Source organism: Pseudorca crassidens, chromosome 12 (genome assembly GCF_039906515.1).
Source record: "Pseudorca crassidens isolate mPseCra1 chromosome 12, mPseCra1.hap1, whole genome shotgun sequence".
Taxonomy (NCBI): Eukaryota; Metazoa; Chordata; class Mammalia; order Artiodactyla; family Delphinidae; genus Pseudorca; species Pseudorca crassidens.
In genome coordinates, this window is record NC_090307.1 from 44,866,877 (window position 1) to 44,885,256 (window position 18,380).

Genomic DNA, 18,380 nt, shown 5'->3' on the forward strand with positions numbered 1-18,380 from the left:
ATTTATATATCTCTGAGATAGACTGATACACTCATTTCTTTTTTTTTATTTCATTCTTTTTAATTGCTGAGTAGTATTCCAATGTATATATGTACCACATCTTCTTTATCTGTTCATCTGTCAATGGACATTTAAGTTGCTTCCGTGTCTTGGCTATTGTAAACAGCGCTGCGGTGAACATTGGGATGCATGTATCCTTTCAAACCATGATTTCCTCTGGATGTTTGCCCAGGAGTGGGATTGGTGGGTCATATGGTAGCTCCATTTTTAGTTTCTTAAGGAACCTCCATACTGTTCTCCATAGTGGCTGCACCAATTTACATTCCCACCAATGGTGCAGGAGGGTTCCCTTTTCTCCACACCCTTGCCAGCATTTATTGTTTGTAGACTTTTTGACGATGGCCATTCTGAGTGGTGTGAGGTGATACCTCATTGTAGTTTTGATTAGCATTTCTCTAATAATTAGCGATGTTGAGCATCTTTTCATGTGCCTCTTGGCCATCTATATATCTTCTTTGGGGAAATGTCTATTTATGTCTTCTGCCCATTTTTTGATTCGGTTGTTTTGGGGTTTTTTTATGTCAAGCCGCATGACCTGTTTGTAAAATTTAGAGACTAATCCCTTGTCACTCGCATTGTTTGCAAATATTTTCTCCCATTCTGTAGGTTGCTTTCTCGTTTTGTTTATGGTTTCCTTTGCTGTGCAAAAGCTTTTGAGTTTAATTAGGCCCCAGTTGTTTATTTTTGTTTTTATTTCCAGTACTGTAGGAGGCGGATCATAAAAGATATTGCTGAGATTTATGTCAAAGAGTGTTCGGCCTATGTTTTCCTCTAAGAGTTTTGTAGTATCTGGTCTTACATTTAGGGCTTTAATCCATTTTGAGCTTATTTTTGTGTATGTTGTTAAAGGATGTTCTAATTTCATTTTTTTACATGTAGCTGTCCAATTTTCCCAGCACCATTTATTAAAGAGACCATCTTTCCTCCATTGTATAGCCTTGCTTTCTTTGTCATAGATTAATTGCCCATAGGTAGGTACATGGGTTTATTTCTGGGCTTTCCACCCTGTTCCATTAATCTGTATTTCTGTTTTTGTGCCTGTACAGTACTGTTTTGGTGACTGTAGCTTTGTAGTATAGACTGAAGTCAGGGAGCCTGATTCTTCCAGCTCCATTTTTCTGTCCCAAGATTGCTTTGGCTGTCTGGGGTATTTTGTGTCTCCATACAAATTTTAAGATTTTTTTGTTTCAGTTCTGTGAAAAATGCCACTGGTAAATTGATAGGGATTGCATTGAATCTGTAGATTGCCTTGGGTGGTATGGCCATTTTAACAATATTGATTCTTCCAATCCAAGAACATGGTATATCTTTCCAACTGTTTGTATCATCTTCACTTTCTTTCATCAGTGTCTTATAGCTTCAGAGTACAGATCTTTTGCCTTCGTAGACAGGGATATCCTTAGGTATTTTATTCTTTTTGCTACAATGGTAAATGGGATTGTTTCTTTAATTTCTTTTTCTGATCTTTTGTTGTTAGTGTATAGAAATGCAACAGATTTATGTGTATTAATTTTGTATCCTGTAACTTTACCTAATTCAGTAATGAGCTCTATTAGTTTTCTGGTAGCATCTTTAGGATTTTTTATGTATAGTATCATGTCATCTGCAGACACTGACAGTTTTCCTTCTTCTTTTCCAATTCGGATTCCTTTTATTTTTTTATCCTTCTCTGATTGCCATAGCTAGGGACTTCCAAAACTATGTTGAATAGAAGTGGCGAGAGTGGACATCCTTGTCTTGTTCCTGATCCTTTCCCCATTGAGTATGATGCTAGCTCTAGGTTTATCATATGTGGCCTTTATTACGTTAAGGGATGTTCCCTCTATACCCAGTTTCTGGAGAGTTTTTATCATAAATGGGTGTTGAATTTTGTCAAAAGCTTTTCCTGCATCTATTGAGATGATCACATGGGTTTTGGGGTTTTTTTTTTTTATTTTATTTTATTTATTTATTTTTATACAGCAGGTTCTTATTAGTCATCCATTTTATACACATCAATGTATACATGTAAATCCCAATCTCCCAATTCATCGCACCACCACCACCACCACCCCTGCTGCTTTCCCCCCCTTGGTGTCCATACGTTTGCTCTCTACATTTGTGTCTCTATTTCTGCCCTGCAAACCGGTTCATCTGTACCATTTTTCTAGGTTCCACATATATGCATTAATATACAATATTTGTTTTTCTCTTTCTGACTAACTTCACTCTGTATGACAGTCTCTAGATTCATCCACGTCTCTACAAATGACCTAATTTCGTTCCTTTTTATGGCTGAGTAATATTCCATTGTATATATGTACCACATCTTCTTTATCCATTCGTCTGTCGATGGGCATTTAGGTTGCGTCCATGACCTGGCTGTTGTAAATAGTGCACAAAAGAACATTGGGGTGCATGTGTGTCTTGTTCAATTATGGTTTTCTCTGGGTATATGCCCAGTAGTGGGATGGCTGGGTCATATGGTAATTCTATTTTTAGTTTTGTAAGGAACCTCCATACTGTTCTCCATAGTGGCTGTATCAATTTACATTCCCACCAGCAGTGCAAGAGGGTTCCCTTTTCTCCACACCCTGTCCAGCATTTGTTGTTTGTAGGTTTTCTGATGATGCCCACTCTAACTGGTGTGAGGTGATACCTCATTGTAGTTTTGATTTGCATTTCTCTAATAATTAGTGATGTTGAGCAGCTTTTCATATGCTTCTTGGCCATCTGTATGTCCTCTTTGGAGAAATGTCTATTTCGGTCTTCTGCCCATTTTTTGATTGGGTTGTTTGTTTTTTTTAATATTGAGGTGCATGAGCTGTTTATATATTTTGGAGATTAATCCTTTGTCTGTTGACTCATTTGCAAATGTTTGCTCCCATTCTGAGGCTTCTCTTTTCGCCTTGTTTGTAGTTTGCTTTGCAAAAGCTTTGAAGTTTCATTAGGTCCCATTTGTTTATTTTTGTTTTTATTTCCATTACTCTAGTAGGTGGATCAAAAAGAATCTTGCTGTGATTTATGTCAAAGAGTGTTCTTCCTATGTTTTCCTCTAAGAGTTTTATAGTGTCTGGTCTTACATTTAGGTCTCTAATACATTTTGAGTTTATTTTTGTGTATGGTGTTAGGGAGTGTTCTAATTTCATTCTTTTACATGTAGCTGTCCAGTTTTCCCAGCAGTGCTTATTGAAGAGACTGTCTTTTCTCCATTGTATATCCTTGCCTCCTTTGTCATAGATTAGTTTACCATAGGTGTGTGGGTTTATCTCTGGGCTTTCTATCCTGTTCCATTGATCTATATTTCTGTTTTTGTGCCAGTACCATATTGTCCTGATTAGTGTACCTTTGTAGTATAGTCTGAAGTAAGGGAGTCTGATTCCTCCAGCTCTGGTTTTTTCCCTCAAGACTGCTTTGGCTATTCGGGGTCTTTTGTGTCTCCATACAAATTTTAAGATTTTTTGTTCTAGTTCTGTAAAAACTGCCATTGGTAATTTGATAGGGATTGCATTGAATCTGTAGATTGCTTTGGGTAGTATAGTCATTTTCACAATGTTGATTCTTCCAATCCAACAACATGGTATATCTCTCCATCTGTTGGTTTCATCTTTAAATTCTTTCACAGTGTCTTATAGTTCTGTGCATACAGGTCTTTTGTCTCCCTAGGTAGGTTTATTCCTAGGTATTTATTCTTTTTCTTGCAGTGGTAAATGGGACTGTTTCCTTCACTTCTTTCAGATTTTTCATCATTAGTGTATAGGAATGCAAGAGATTTCTGTGCATTAATTTTGTATCCTGCTACTTTACCAAACTCATTGATTAGCTCTAGTAGTTTTCTGGTGGCATCTTTAGGATTTTCTATGTATAGTATCATGTCATCTGCAAACAGTGACCGCTTTGCTTCTTCTTTTCCAATTTGTATTCCTTTTATTTCTTTTTCTTCTCTGATTGCATGGCTAGGACTTCCAAAACTATGTTGAATAATAGTGGCGAGAGTGGACATCCTTCTCTTGTTTCTGATCTTAGAGGAAATGCTTTCAGTTTTTCACCATTGAGAATGATGTTTGCTGTGGGTTTGTCATATATGGCCTTTATTATGTTGAGGGAGGTTCCCTCTGTGCCCACTTTCTGGAGAGTTTTTATCATAAATGGGTATCAAATTTTGTCAAAAGCTTTTTCTGCATCTATTGAGATGATCATATGGTTTTCCTCCTTCAATTTTTTAATATGGTGTACCACATCAATTGATTTGTGTATATTGAAGAATCCTTGCATCCCTGGGATAAATCCCACTTGATGATGGTATATGATCCTTTTAATGTGTTGTTGGATTCTGTTTGCTAGTATTTTGTTGAGGATTTTTGCATCTATATTCATCAGTGATATTGGTCTATAATTTTCTTTTTTTGTAGTGTCTTTGTCTGGTTTTGCTATCAGGGTGATGGTGGCCTCATAGAATGAGTCTGGGAGTATTCCTTCCTCTGCAGTTTTCTGGAAGAGTTTGAGAAGGATGGGTGTTAGCTCTTCTCTAAATGTTTGATAGAATTCACCTGTGAAGCCATGTGGACCAGAAGTTTTGTTTGTTGCAGGATTCTTAATCACAGTTTCAATTTCATTACTTGTGATTGGTCTGTTCATATTTTCTATTTCTTCCTGGTTCAGTCTTGGAAGGTTCTACCTTTCTAAGAATTTGTCCATTTCTTCCAAATTGTTCATTTTATTGGCATAGAGTTGCTGTAGTAGTCTCTTAGGAATCTTTGTATTTCTGTGGTGTCTGTTGTAACTACTCCTCTTTCATTTGTATTTTATTAATTGAGTCCTCTCCCTCTTTTTTTTGATGAGTCTGGCTAATAGTTTATCAACTTTGTTTATCTTCTCAAAGAACCAGCTTTTAGTTTCATTGATCTTTGCCACTGTTTTCTTCGTTTCTATTTCATTTATTTCTGCTCTGATCTTTATGATTTCTTTCCTTCTGCTAACTTTGGGTTTTGTTTCTTCTTCTTTCTCTAGTTCTTTAGGTGTAAGGTTAGATTGTTTATTTGAGATTTTTCTCGTTTCTTGATGTAGGCTTGTATTGCTATAAACTTCCCTCTTAGACTGCCTTTGCTGCATCCCATAGGTTTTGGATCATTGTGTTTTCATTGTCATTTATCCCTAGGTATTTCTTTATTTCCTCTGATTTCTTCAGTGATCTCTTGGTTATTTAGTAACATACTGTTCAGCCTCCATGTGTTTGTGTTTTTTACATTTTTTCCCAGTAATTGATTTCTAATCTCACAGCATTGTGGTCAGAAAAGATGCTTGATATGATTTCAATTTTCTTAAATTTACTGAAACTTAATTTGTGACCCAAGGTGTGATCTATCCTGGAGAATGTTCCATGTGCACTAGAGAAGAAAGTGTAATCTGCTGTTTTTGGATGGAATGTCCTATAAATATCAATTAAATCTATCTGGCCTGTTGTGTCATTTAAAGCTTGTGTTTCCTTGTTAATTTTCTGTTTGGATGATCTGTCCATTTGTGTAAGTGAGGTGTTAGGAGTCCCCCACTATTATTGTCTTACTGTCGATTTCCTCTTTTATAGCTCTTAGCAGTTGCCTTATGTATTGAGGTGCTCCTATGTTGGGTGCATATATATTTATAATTGTTATATCTTCCTCTTGGATTGATCCCTTGATCATTATGTAGTGTCCTTCCTTGTCTCTTGTAACATTCTTTCTTTTAAAGTCTATTTTATCTGATATGAGTATTGCTACTCCAGCTTTCTTTGGATTTCCATTTGCATGGAATATCTTTTTCCATCCCCTCACTTTCAGTCTGTATGTGTCCCTAGGTCTGAAGTGGGTCTCTTATAGACAGCATATATATGGGTCTTGTTTTTGTATCCATTCAGCAAGCCTGTGTCTTTTGGTTGGAGCATTTAATCCATTCACGTTTAAAGTAATTATCGATATGTATGTTCCTATGACCATTTTCTTAATTGTTTGGGGTTTGTTTTTGTAGGTCCTTTTCTTCTCTTGTGTTTCCCACTAGAGAAGTTCCTTTAGCATTTGTTGTAGAGCTGGTTTGGTGGTGCTGAATTCTCTTAGCTTTTGCTTGTCTGTAAAGCTTTTGATTTCTCCATCAAATCTGAATGAGATCCTTGCCGGGTAGAGTACTCTTGGTTGTAGGTTCTTCCCTTTCATCACTTTAAGTATATCATGCCACTCCCTTCTGGCTTGTAGAGCTTTTGCTGAGAAATCAGCTCTTAACCTTATGGGAGTTCCCTTGTATGTTATTTGTCATTTTTCTCTGCTGCTTTCAATAATTTTTCTTTGCCTTTAATTTTTGCCAGTTTGATTACTATGTGTCTTGGCGTGTTTCTCCTTGGTTTTATCCTGTATGGGACTCTCTGCACTTCCTGGACTTGGGTGGCTATTTCCTTTCCCATGTTAGGGAAATTTTCAACTATAATCTCTTCAAATATTTTCTCGGGTCCTTTCTCTCTCTTCTCCTTCTGGGACCCCTATAATGCGAATGTTGTTGTGTTTAATGTTGTCCCAGAGGTCTCTTAAGCTGTCTTCATTTCTTTTCATTCTTTTATCTTTATTCTGTTCTGCAGCAGTGTATTCCACCATTCTGTCTTCCAGGTCACTTACCCGTTCTTCTGCCTCAGTTATTCTGCTATTGATTCCTTCTAGTGTATTTTTCATTTCAGTTCTTGCATTGTTCATCTCCGTTTCTTTGTTCTTTAATTCTTCTAGATCTTTGTTAACCATTTCTTGCATCTTCTCAATCTTTGCCTCCATTCTTTTTCCAGGGTCCTGAATCATCTTCACTATCATTATTCTGATTTCTTTTTCTGGAAGGTTGCCTATCTCCACTTCATTAAGTTGTCTTTCTGGGGTTTTATCTTGTTCCTTCATCTGGTACATAGCCCTCTGCCTTTTCATCTTGTCTGTCTTCCTGTGAATGTGGGTTTTGTTCCACAGGCTGCAGGATTGTAGTTCTTGCTTCTCCTGTCTGCCCTCTGGTGGATGAGGCTGTCTAAGAGGCTTGTGCAAGTTTCCTGATGGGAGGGACTGGTGGTGGGTACAGCTGGCTTTTGCTTTGGTGGGCAGAGCTCAGTAAAACTTTAATCCACTTGTCTGCTGATGGGTGGGGCTGGGTTCCCTCCCTGTTGGTTGTTTGGCCTGAGGTGACCCAACACTGCAGCCTACCCGGGCTCTTTAGTGGGGCTAATGGCAGACTCTGGGAGGGCTCATGCCAAGGAGTACTTCCCAGAATTTCTGTGCCAGTGTCCTTGTCCTCACAGTAACACACAGCTGCCCCCAACATCTGCAGGAGACCCTCCAACACTAGCAGGTAGGTCTGTTTCAGTCTCCTATGGGTCACTGCTCCTTCCCCTGGGTCGCGATGAGCACAGTACTTTGTGTGTGCCTTCCAAGAGTGGAGTCTCTGTTTCCCCCAGTCCTGTCAAAGTCCTGCAATCAAATCCCGCTTGCCTTCAAAGTCTGATTTCTCTAGGAATTCCTCCTCCCATTGCCGGACCCCCAGATTGGGAAGCATGACGTGGGGCTCAGAACTTTCACTCCAGTGGGTGGACTTCTGTGGTATAAGTGTTCTCCAGGGGCTTCCCTGGTGGCGCAGTGGTTGAGAGTCCACCTGCCGATGCAGGGGACGCGGGTTCATGCCCCGGTCCGGGAAGATCCCACATGCCGCGGAGCGGCTGGGCCCGTGAGCCATGGCCGCTGAGCCTGCGCGTCCGGAGCCTGTGCTCCGCAACGGGAGAGGCCACAGCAGTGAGAGGCCCGCGTACCTCAAAAAAAAAAAAAATAAAAAATAAGTGTTCTCCAGTCTGTGAGTCACCCACCCAGCATTTATGGGATTTGATTTTATTGTGTTTGTGCCCCTCCTACCGCCTCATTGTGGCTTCTCCTTTGTCTTTGGATCACATGGGTTTTATTCTTCAGTTTGTTGATGTTCTGTATCACACTGACTGATTTTCGGATATTGAAAAATTCTTGCATCCCTGGGATAAATCCCACTTGATCATGGTGTGTGATCCTTTTAAAGTATTGTTGGAAACCACCCAATTAAAAAATGAGTGGAAGATCTAAATAGACATTTCACCAGAGGCATACACATGACCAAGAGGCACATGAAAAGACGCTCAACATCACTAATTATTAGAGAAATGCAAATCAAAACTACAATGAGGTATCACCTCACACCTGACAGAATGGCCATTTTCAAAAAAATGAAACAATAAATGCTGGAAAGGGTGTAGTGAAGGGGAACCGTCCTGCACTGTTGGTGGGAATGTAAATGGATACAACCACTATGGAGAACAGTATGGTGGTTCCTTAAAAAACTAAAAAATTGAACTACCACATGACCCAGCAATCCCACTACTCGGCACATACCCTGAGAAACCGTAATTCAAAAAGAGACATGTACCACAGTGTTCATTGCAGCTCTATTTACAACAGCCAGGACATGGAAGCAACCTAAATGGCCATCAGCAGATGAATGGATAAAGATGTGGCACATGTATACAATGCAATATTACTCAGCCATAAAAAGAAACGAAATTGAGTTATTTGTAGTGAGGTGGATGGACCTAGAGTCTGTCATAGAGAGTGAAGGAAGTCAGAAAGAGACAAACAAATACCATATGCTAACACATATATATGGAATCTAAAAAAAAATGGTACTGATGAACCTAGGGGCAGGGCAGGAATAAAGATGTAGACATAGAAAATGGACTTGAGGACATGAGGGAGGGGGAAGCTGTGGTGAAGTGAGAGTAACATCAACATATATACACTACCAAATGTAAAATAGATAGCTAGTGGGAAGCAACAGCATAGCACAGGGAGATCAGCTTGGTGCTTTGCAATGACGTAGAGGGGTAGGATAGAGAGCGTGGGAGGGAGGTTCAAGAGGGAGGGGATATGGGGATATATGTATGCACATGGCTGATTCACTTTGTTGTACAACAGAAACTAAAATAGCATTGTGAAGCAATTATACTCCAATAAAGATGTATTAAAAAAAAAACTTTAGTTCTGAAAGCCTTCCAAAAAAAAAAAAAAGTATTGTTGGATTTAGTTAGCTAGTATTTTGCTGAGTGTTTTTGCGACTCTTCATCAGTGATACTGGCCTGTAATTTTCTTTTTTTGTGGTATCTTTTTCTGGTTTTGGTATCAGGGTGATAGTGGCCTCACAGAATGAGTTGGGAGTGTTCCTTCCTCTGCAATTTTTTGTAATACTTTCAGAAATATAGGTGTTCTCTGAATGTTTGACAGAATTTACCTGTGAAGTCATCTGGTCCTGGACTTTTGTTTGTTGGGAGTTCTTTAATCACAGTTTCAATTTGAGTACTTGTGATTGGTCTGTTCATATTTTCTATTTCTTCCTGGTTCAGTCTTGGGAGATTGTACCTTTCAAAGAATTTGTCCATTTCTCGTAGGTTGTCCATTTTATTGGCATATATGGTAGTCTTTCATGATCCTTTGTATTTCTGTGGTGTCAGTTGTGACTTCTCCTTTGTCATATCTAATTTTATTGATTTGAGTCCTCTCTCCTTTTTTCTTGATGAGTGTGGCTAAAGGTTTATCAGTTTTGTTTATCTTTTCAAAGAACCAGCTTTTAGTTTCATTGATCTTTTCTGCTTTTTCTTCATCCTTATTTCTGCTCTGATCTTTATGATTTCTTTCCATCTCCTAACTTTGGGTTTTGTTTGTTCTTATTTTTCTAGTTGCTTTAGGTGTAAGGTTAGATTAGTTATTTGAGATTTTTCTTGTTTCCTGAGGTAAGATTATATTGCAGTAAACTTCCCTCTCAGAACTGCTTTTGCTGAGTCCCATAGGTTTTGGATCGTCACGCTTTTGTTTTCATTTGTCTTTAGGTATTTTTTGATTTCCTCTTTAATTTCTTCAGTGATCCATTGGTTGTTTAGGAGCATATTGTTTAGCCTCCATCTGTTTGTGTTTTTACAGTCTTTTTCTTGTAGTTGATTTCTAATCTCATAGTGTTGTGATCGTAAAAGATGCTTGATATGATTTCAATTTTCTTAAATTTACTCACTTTGTGGCCCAGCATGTGATTAGTCCTGGAGAATGTTCCACGTGCACTTGAGAAGAATTTGTATTCTGCTGCTTTTGGATGGAATGCTCTATAAATATCAATTAAGTCCATCTTCTAATGTGTCATTTAAGGCCTGTGTTTCCTTATTGATCTTCTGTCTGGATGATCTGTCCATTGATGAAAGTAGGGTGTTAAAGTCCTCCACTATGTATTACTGTCAATTACTCCTTTTATGGCTGTTAATATTTGCCTTATATATTGAGGTGCTCCTATGTTGGGTACATATATATTTACAGTTGTTATATCTTCTTGGATTGATTCCCTTGACCATTATGTAGTGTCCTCCTTTGTCTCTTATAACAGTCTTTATTTTAAAGTCTGTTTTGTCTGATATGAGTATTGCTACTCCAGCTTTCTTTTGATTTCCATTTGTGTGGAATACCTTTTTCCATCCCATCACTTTCAGTGTGTGTGTGTCCCTAGATCTGAAGTGCGTCTCTTGTATACACCATATATACGGGTCTTGTTTTTGTATCAATTTAGCCAGTCTGTGTCTTTTGGTTGGAGCATTTAATCCATTTACATTTAAGGTAATTATCAATATGTATGTTATTGCCATTTTGTTAATTGTTTTTGATTTGTTTTTATAGGTGTTTTTTCTTCCCTTCCTCTTTTGTTCTCTTGTGATTTGACGACTAACTTTAGTGTTGTGTTTGGATTCCTTATTCTTTTTTGTGTGTGTATCTATTGTAGATTTTTGGTTTGCTGTTACCATGAGTTTTTGTTATAGCAGACTATATATATAAACAAGATTGTTTTAAGTTGCTGGTCTTTTAATTTCAAATGCATTTCTAATATCCTGCATTATGCTCTCCTCTTCTCATGATTGCTGGGTTTTTAAAATATTTATTTATTTATTAGCTTGGTTGCTCTGGGTCTTTGTTGGAGCAGTGGGCTCCTTACTTGCAGCTCACAGGATCCTTAGTTGCGGCTTGCGGGCTTCTTAGCTGCAGCACAAGGGCTCCTTAGTTGTGGCATGCAAACTCTTAGTTGCAGCACGCATGTGGGATCTAGTTCCCTGACCAGAGATCGAACTTGGCCCCCTGCATTGAGAGCACGGAGTCTTATCCACTGCGCCACCAGGGAAGTCCCCCATGATTGCTGGTTTTGATATCATATTTGTGTGTGGATGATTTCCTACCTTTACTTTATGTTTGCCTTTACCATTGAGCTTTTCCATTCATAATTTTCTTATTTGTAGTTGTGGCCTTTTCTGCCTAGAGAAGTTCTTTTAGCATTTGTTGCAAAGCTGGTCTGGTGGTGCTGAATTTGAATTCTCTTAGCTTTTTCTTGTCTGTAAAGCTTTTGATTTCTCTGTCAAATCTGAATGAGAACCTTGTTGGGTAGAGTATTCTCGGTTGTAGGTTCTTCCTTTTCATTACTTTAAATATATCATGCCTCTCCCTTCTGGCCTGCAGAGTCTCTGCTGAGAAACCAGCTGATAACCTTATGGGAGTTCTCTTCTATGTTATTTGTTGCTTTTCTCTTGTTGCTTTTAGTATTTTTTCTTTGTCTTTAATTTTTGTCAATTTGATTATTGTGTGTCTCAGCATGTTCCTCCTTGGGTTTATCCTGCCTGGGACTCTCAGCACTTCCTCTACCTGGGTGGACTGTTTCCTTTCCCATGTTAGGGAAGTTTTCAGCTATTATCTCTTCAAATGTTTTCTCAGGTATTTTTTCTCTCTCTTCTCCTTCTGGGACCTCTGTAATTCAAATATTGGTACGCTTAATGTTGTCTGAGAGGTCTCTTTGGCTGTCCTCATTTCTTTTCATTTCTTTTCTTTATTCTGTTCTGCAGCAGTGATTTCCACCATTCTGTCTTCCAGCTCACTTATCCATTCTTCTGCCTCAGTTACTCTGCTAATGATTACTTCCAGTGTATTTTTCATTTCAGTTTTTGGGTTGTTCATCTCTGTTTGTTTGGTCTTTAGTTCTTCTAGGTCTTTGTTAAACATTTCTTCTGTCTTCTCAATCTGTGCCTCCATTCTTTTTCTGAGATCTTGGATCATCTTTACTATCATTGCTCTAAATTCTTTTTTGGGTAGACTGCCTATCTCCACTTCACTTAGTTGTTCTCTAGCGTTTTATCTTGTTCCTTCATGTGGGACATACTCCTCTGTCATCTCATTTTGTCTAACTTTCTATGATTGTGGTTTCCTTACCGCAGGCTGCAGGGTTGTAGTTCTTCTGCTGTCTGCCCCCTGGTGGATGAGGCTGTCTGAGAGTCTTGTGCAGGCTTCCTGGTGGGAGGGACTGGTTCCTCCCCACTGGTGGGTGCAGCTGGGTCTTGTTTGTCTGTTGGGCAGGGCTGTGTCAAGGGGCATGTTTAGTGGGCAGCTGTATGCTCAGGAAGACTTTAAGCAGCCTGTCTCTTGATGGATGGGGCTGTGTTCCCTCCCTGTTGATTGTTTGGCCTGAGGTGTCCCAGCACTAGAGCCTACAGGCTGTTGAGTGGGTCCAGGTCTTGGAGAGAAAATGGCCACCTCCTCTAGGGCTCACACCAATTAGTACTCCCCAGAACTACTGCCACCAGTGTCTTTGTTGCTGCAGTGGGCCAAAGCTGCCCCCATTGCTGCAGGAGACCCTCCACAGCAGATAGATTTGGCCCAGGCTCTTATGAGGTCACTGCTTTTTTTCCTGGGTCCTGATGCACATGAGACTTTGTGTGCACCCTCCAAGAGTGGAGTCTCTGTTTCCCCCAATCCTGTGGAATTCCTGAGATCAAACCCCGCTGGCCTTCAAAGCCAGATTCTTTAGGGGCTCCTCCTCCTGTTGCCAGACCCACAGGCTGGGGAGCCTGACATGGGGCTCAGAACTTTCACTCCTGTGGGAGAACTTCTGTGGTACAATTATTTTCCAGTTTGTGGGTCACCCACCCAGCAGGTATGGGATTTGATTTTATTGCAGTTGTGCCCCCTCCTACCATCTCATCGTGGCTTCTTCTTTGTCTTTGGATGTAGAATGTCTTTTCTGATAGATTCCAGTGGTTTGTTTTTTTGTCGATGGTTGTTCATCAGTTAGTTGTGATTTTGCTCTTTTTGTAAGGAGAAGTGAGCTCACATCTTCTACTCGGCCGTCTTATCTCTGTCTTTTCTTTCCGTTTATATAAAATTGTTAACAGGTTATCTTTAGTGGTCAAGTTGTGTAGAAATTGTTCATTTTTATATCTGTATTTTCTAATATTTCTTCCAATGAACATGAATAGTTTTCATAATAAATAGAAGAATGGGGAGAAAGAAGACATTTTTTAAATCCTTTGTCCCAATTTTAGAACATTTAATAAAATTAGCAAATTTTTAAAGGTAAGAAATTAGAATTTTAATAGTTTAAAAAGAATTTTCTACAGTGATGTTCATGAAAGCATTTTTATAACTGAAAATGATACAATGATAATACTAATGTCCCAAAATAATTATCCATATGGTAGAATACATAGGAAAAGAAACTAGAAGGATGTTTGTTTATCAAACCATTAACCATGGCTGTATCTGCATCAGGTTCATGGGTGTTAATTTTTGGGTGTTTTTCTTCTGTATTTCCCAAAATGTTACAAATGAATACAGGGTACCTTCTTCTTCAGAAAAAAAAATGCTTTTAAAAGTCTAAACTAACATCATCTTGTTATTGTTAACCACATAAATATTACAGGAGAAATGGATTGTCTAAATTTAATATTAAAATAAAACAGCATTTTCCTTTGTGTATGCATGTGTGTCTTAACAGCATGTTCACTACTTCTCTGTGTGAATAAACTAAAGACAACTACCCTAAAATTTGATTTATCCTATTGTAGGTTGCTTCAGGTGAATGCAATGAAGACACCGAAGTTTACAACATCACCCTTTGTACGGGGGATGAACTCACTCTCATGGGCCAGGCAGAAATCCTTTATGCAAAGACTTTCAAGGAGAAGTCACGACTCAACACCATCTTCAAAAAGATTGGGAAGCTCAACTCCATCAGCAAGCTGGGAAAAGGCAAAATGCCGTGCCTCATTTGCATGAATCACCGGACCAACGAGAGCATCAGCCTCCCGTTCCAGTGCAAGGGCAGGTTCAGCACCCGAAGCCCTCTGGAGCTTCAGATGCAGGAGGGCGAGCACACCATCCGCAACATTGTGGAGAAAACCAGACTTCCCGTGAACGTGACCGTGCCCAGCCCTCCGCCGAGGAACCCGTATGACCTCCACTTCATCCGTGAGGGGCACCGCTACAAGTTTGTGAACATCCAGACCAAGACAGTGGTGGTTTGCTGTGTGCTGCGGAACAACAAGATCCTCCCCATGCACTTCCCTTTGCACTTGACTGTCCCCAAGTTTAGCCTCCCAGAACACCTGGTGAAGGGGGAAGTATGGCCTGAAACCCTGGTCCATCACTGGCTGGGTATCTGCCAAGAACAGTTCGACATCGATGAGTATTCACGGGCGGTCCGCGATGTGAAGACCGACTGGAATGAGGACTGTAAGAGCCCCAAGAAGGGCCGGTGCACTGGCCACAACCATGTTCCCAATTCCCTTAGCTACGCTCGCGATGAGCTCACCCAGTCCTTCCACCGGCTCTCCGTCTGTGTGTATGGCAACAATCTCCATGGCAACAGTGAGGTGAACCTCCACGGCTGCAGGGACCTGGGGGGAGAGTGGGCCCCCTTTCCTCATGACATCCTGCCCTATCAGGACTCGGGTGAGAGTGGGAGCGACTACCTTTTCCCAGAAGCTAGTGAAGATTCAGTGGGCATCACAGGGAAGTCAGAACTTCCTTATGAAGAGCTGTGGCTGGAAGAAGGCAAGCCCAGCCATCCGCCTCTCACTCGCTCCCTGAGCGAGAAGAGCAGATGTGATCAGTTCCGAGGTTCTGTCCGGTCCAAATGTGCACCTTCTCCCCTTCCTGTCCCCGGAACTCTGGGAGCAGCAATGAAGTCTTCAGAGATTGCCCTACCTCCACCTCCAGTGCCTCCCAAATCTGAAGCCGTAAGTCCTTTCTGGTTTTGGGCGATGTGCCGGTCCTTCTATCTCTCTGCTCAGTCATCTGCTAATTTATTTTCTTTCTTAAAGAAAACTCCCCAATGGAAGATTATCAGAATGAGCAATTTGCTTAATTTGGAGTGAAATAGAAATATTTGCTGGATTATTTTTACCATTTGGGAGTTAGAGTTTTACTCTACTGATGAGAAATTCTTGGAGAGTTTTTATTAGGAGAGGTTTAAACATGCTGCCTAGAGAACGGATAACAGCGAGGGGAGAGCAGAAGGCGGAGACCAGATAAGAGGGATGAATATGGTAACAGGTATGAAATGATGACACCCTGAACCACAGCAGTTGGTAGCAGCAGATGGCAGGGAGAAACGAGCTGCTTCGGATCATGTTTCAGAGGTGGAACCAACAGTATTTACTGATTAAATTGGATGTGGGTAGTGAAGGAAAGAGAGAAATCAGGAGAAACTCCTAGATTTGTAGCCTGAGCAGCAGAGTGGATTACTAGTGCCACTTACCGCTGATGCGGACTGAAGGAGGAGTGGATTTATTTGGGGGAAGGAGAGATCAAGAGACATCAGCATCATTTGTAACTCTCTCCTCACAGTTACATTGAGATCAAAGCATCATGGGGGTGCTCACTTACACACCACACATACACACACACAGGTGCCAGCCCGGTTTTGCTTACCACCTCAAACGTAACTCACTCAGCTGAGGAGGAGTCTATCAGATTTTAATGTAAAAGGTCATACAGGACAGGAGAAAGAGCCCTCTGTTTTGACCATGTTCTTTGATTGACAGGCACTCTGAACCTTCACGACTCATTTTTGATCATTGGATTTCATTATATCTGAAGGGCGAAAGCGCTTGAGGCATAGGGTGTAATTCTGTTCATTTATTTGACAGTATCTGTGGTAGTGGTTTCCTTTTTTTCTATCTCTAGCAGAATCCTTTAAAAGAAAAAAAAAAAAAAGAAAACTAACACAGATCACAATAAATAGAAGAATTACAATCAAAACCCATCTGACTGAAGGACAGATTGGAGGGATGGGGTCTCCCCTTGGCCCTGTCTACTCTGCCCCCACCAGGTGGTCTCAGGACACCTCTCTGGAAACACAGGGCTGTGTAGAGCCTTGTATCAAAACCATGGGCTAGATACTAGAAAAGTCACCATCAGTGACCACTGAAATCATGACCCTGGACTCTAGCAACTTCCCCTTTTGTAGGGAAGGTAACAGATGAAAAGAGAGGACTACTATACAAGTTAAAATGTGGGAAGTATACATAGGTCATGTATGGGGGGAGTTCAGAGGAGAAAAGAACTTCTAGTTGTGCAAGAGAAGCCTTCATGGAGATGACATTTCAGATGAGCCGAGAGCATATACATGAATGGAAAGAGCAGAGAGATGGGAAAGAAGGGCGTTCCAGACAGAATGGCTTGAGCAAAGGCAAGGGCAGATGAGGGAAAACGCAGAGTTTTGCTGGGCGAGTGGAATAGGGTTGAAGAGGGAGTATGAAGGGCAGTGGTGTCTTCAAGGCTGGAACCAGGTCATGGACAGCTCTGGACACCAGGCAGCACTTTGTGCTGGGCGTCATACATAGCTGTCCATGCAGAGCCCTCATTGCTGCAAAGCTTTCCTGAGAGAAGACCCACCTCCAGCTGTTTATTCCAGGACATAACAACTCCCCAGAAATTGCAGGTCTCTACTTTCCCCTGCTCCTTACAAGATCTACCAGGGATCTTAAGGCACAAGCCCAGAGATCCCCGTATCCAGTAGGGGTTGTGGAATATTTGGGGGAAGTCTTGGTGGAGTCAGAGTCCTTGGTTCTTTTATTCATGTCAGATGGTGTTCCCCCAAAAAACAGGTAAAAGGTGAGGGGACACTCCTAGTAAGTACTTTAGGCATTTTTAGGTATGTCTCAATTACCTGTGTATGTGATGTTGCTTGAAGCTTGGAGCCTTCTCTTCAATAGGAATGTGACCACATGAGCTTTTCCTATAGAACTCTGGGCCCACCTGGCACATAACGGGGACTCCTGTTTGTTGACTGATTGATTGACTCATCCAAGGTGGTCCCACCCAGTTATTTACATAACCAAGTCTTGAGGTAGGAAACTGGCAGTGATTGTTTTCACTGAGGCTAGTGAAAGATGAGTAAGAACACAAATATTAAGAGGCACTATCTTGACCCTGGTACTAAAAGAAAAACGTTAGAGTTAAATTTGAAACTAAAAGCAAATCTCACAGCAGAAGAAAAGGTTTGGGCCTCCAGTCTAAGCCGTAATTTCTTATGACATAAGAGAACCTTCTCAGAGCATATTCGGTGTTTATAGAATGCTCTAATCATAAAGACTTTTTATAAACACGTGAAATTACTTAATTTTCTTTTTTTAAGAATTAGGCATTTCAAATGAAGTCATGTCTTTTATTGGTTCTGTGACCAGGAAACAAATTTTCCAGTTTTAGGATGTGCGTGGGATCCGGAGAACGTCATAACTGTTAGATGTGGCTTCCGCTTGTAGCTTTCAAAAGGGAACTTTAATGGGGCATAAATTCAAGTGCTCCCACAGAATTAAACTTCTTTGGATAGTGACAGTGGGGTGGGTCCTGGGAAAAAGCTGGGCCATAGAAAGGGAAGCAGAGCTGATAATTGGCAAATGAACGCTGCTTTGCCACAGTCCGTGTCCCAGTCATGTTAATATCTAGAGGGACAGTGGCTCCACTACAGTGTATGTCAGCCTGTGCCTTTTCTCCTTATTCTATTCTTCACTCCCTACTTCAGGGTCCTAAGTTACAGCAAATATCTGTGCTCTTTCTCCAGCAGATTTTGACAGTCTTTCTTTGTTTCTGTAAATGAGATAAAAATCTTTCTCCTTCAACAGTAATTCTTGCCATGTTTCCAGCAGTGTGCTGCAGTTCCGGCATCATCTGGTTAATGCTTGACCACTGTCCTGCCCATATGCTAAAATGGAAAACTAGGCTATGGGGCCAAACAGAAAATCCTCAGTGGAGGAGTGATCAGTTTAGCCCTGTTAATATACTTTGTACTTGATGTGGCTACTTAGAATTATGCTCTAGTCTGTACCTTTGTAAAGATCGTTAAATACAAAGGTTTTTTTTCTTTAAACACAAAACACTGCCACTTACCTTTCCCAACAATAAGAGGCTATTCCCCCCCCTAACTGGAACATCCCAGGGAAGAGTAAACAGCTCCTGGTTCCAGGCACAGAAGAGAAA

The 18,380-nt window shown here is 40.5% G+C and overlaps 1 protein-coding gene across 4 annotated transcripts in view; it reads left to right on the forward strand.

Annotated features, from left to right (window-relative positions):
- GAREM1 (GRB2 associated regulator of MAPK1 subtype 1) overlaps window positions 1-18,380 on the forward strand; it is a 209,117-nt gene that overhangs the window by 167,699 nt on the left and 23,038 nt on the right. For all 4 annotated transcript variants that reach the window (XM_067699381.1, XM_067699382.1, XM_067699385.1 and 1 more), the window contains one exon: window positions 13,964-15,136. In XM_067699381.1, the coding sequence (XP_067555482.1) occupies window positions 13,964-15,136 (1,173 nt within the window). The remainder of the gene's footprint in view (window positions 1-13,963; window positions 15,137-18,380) is intronic.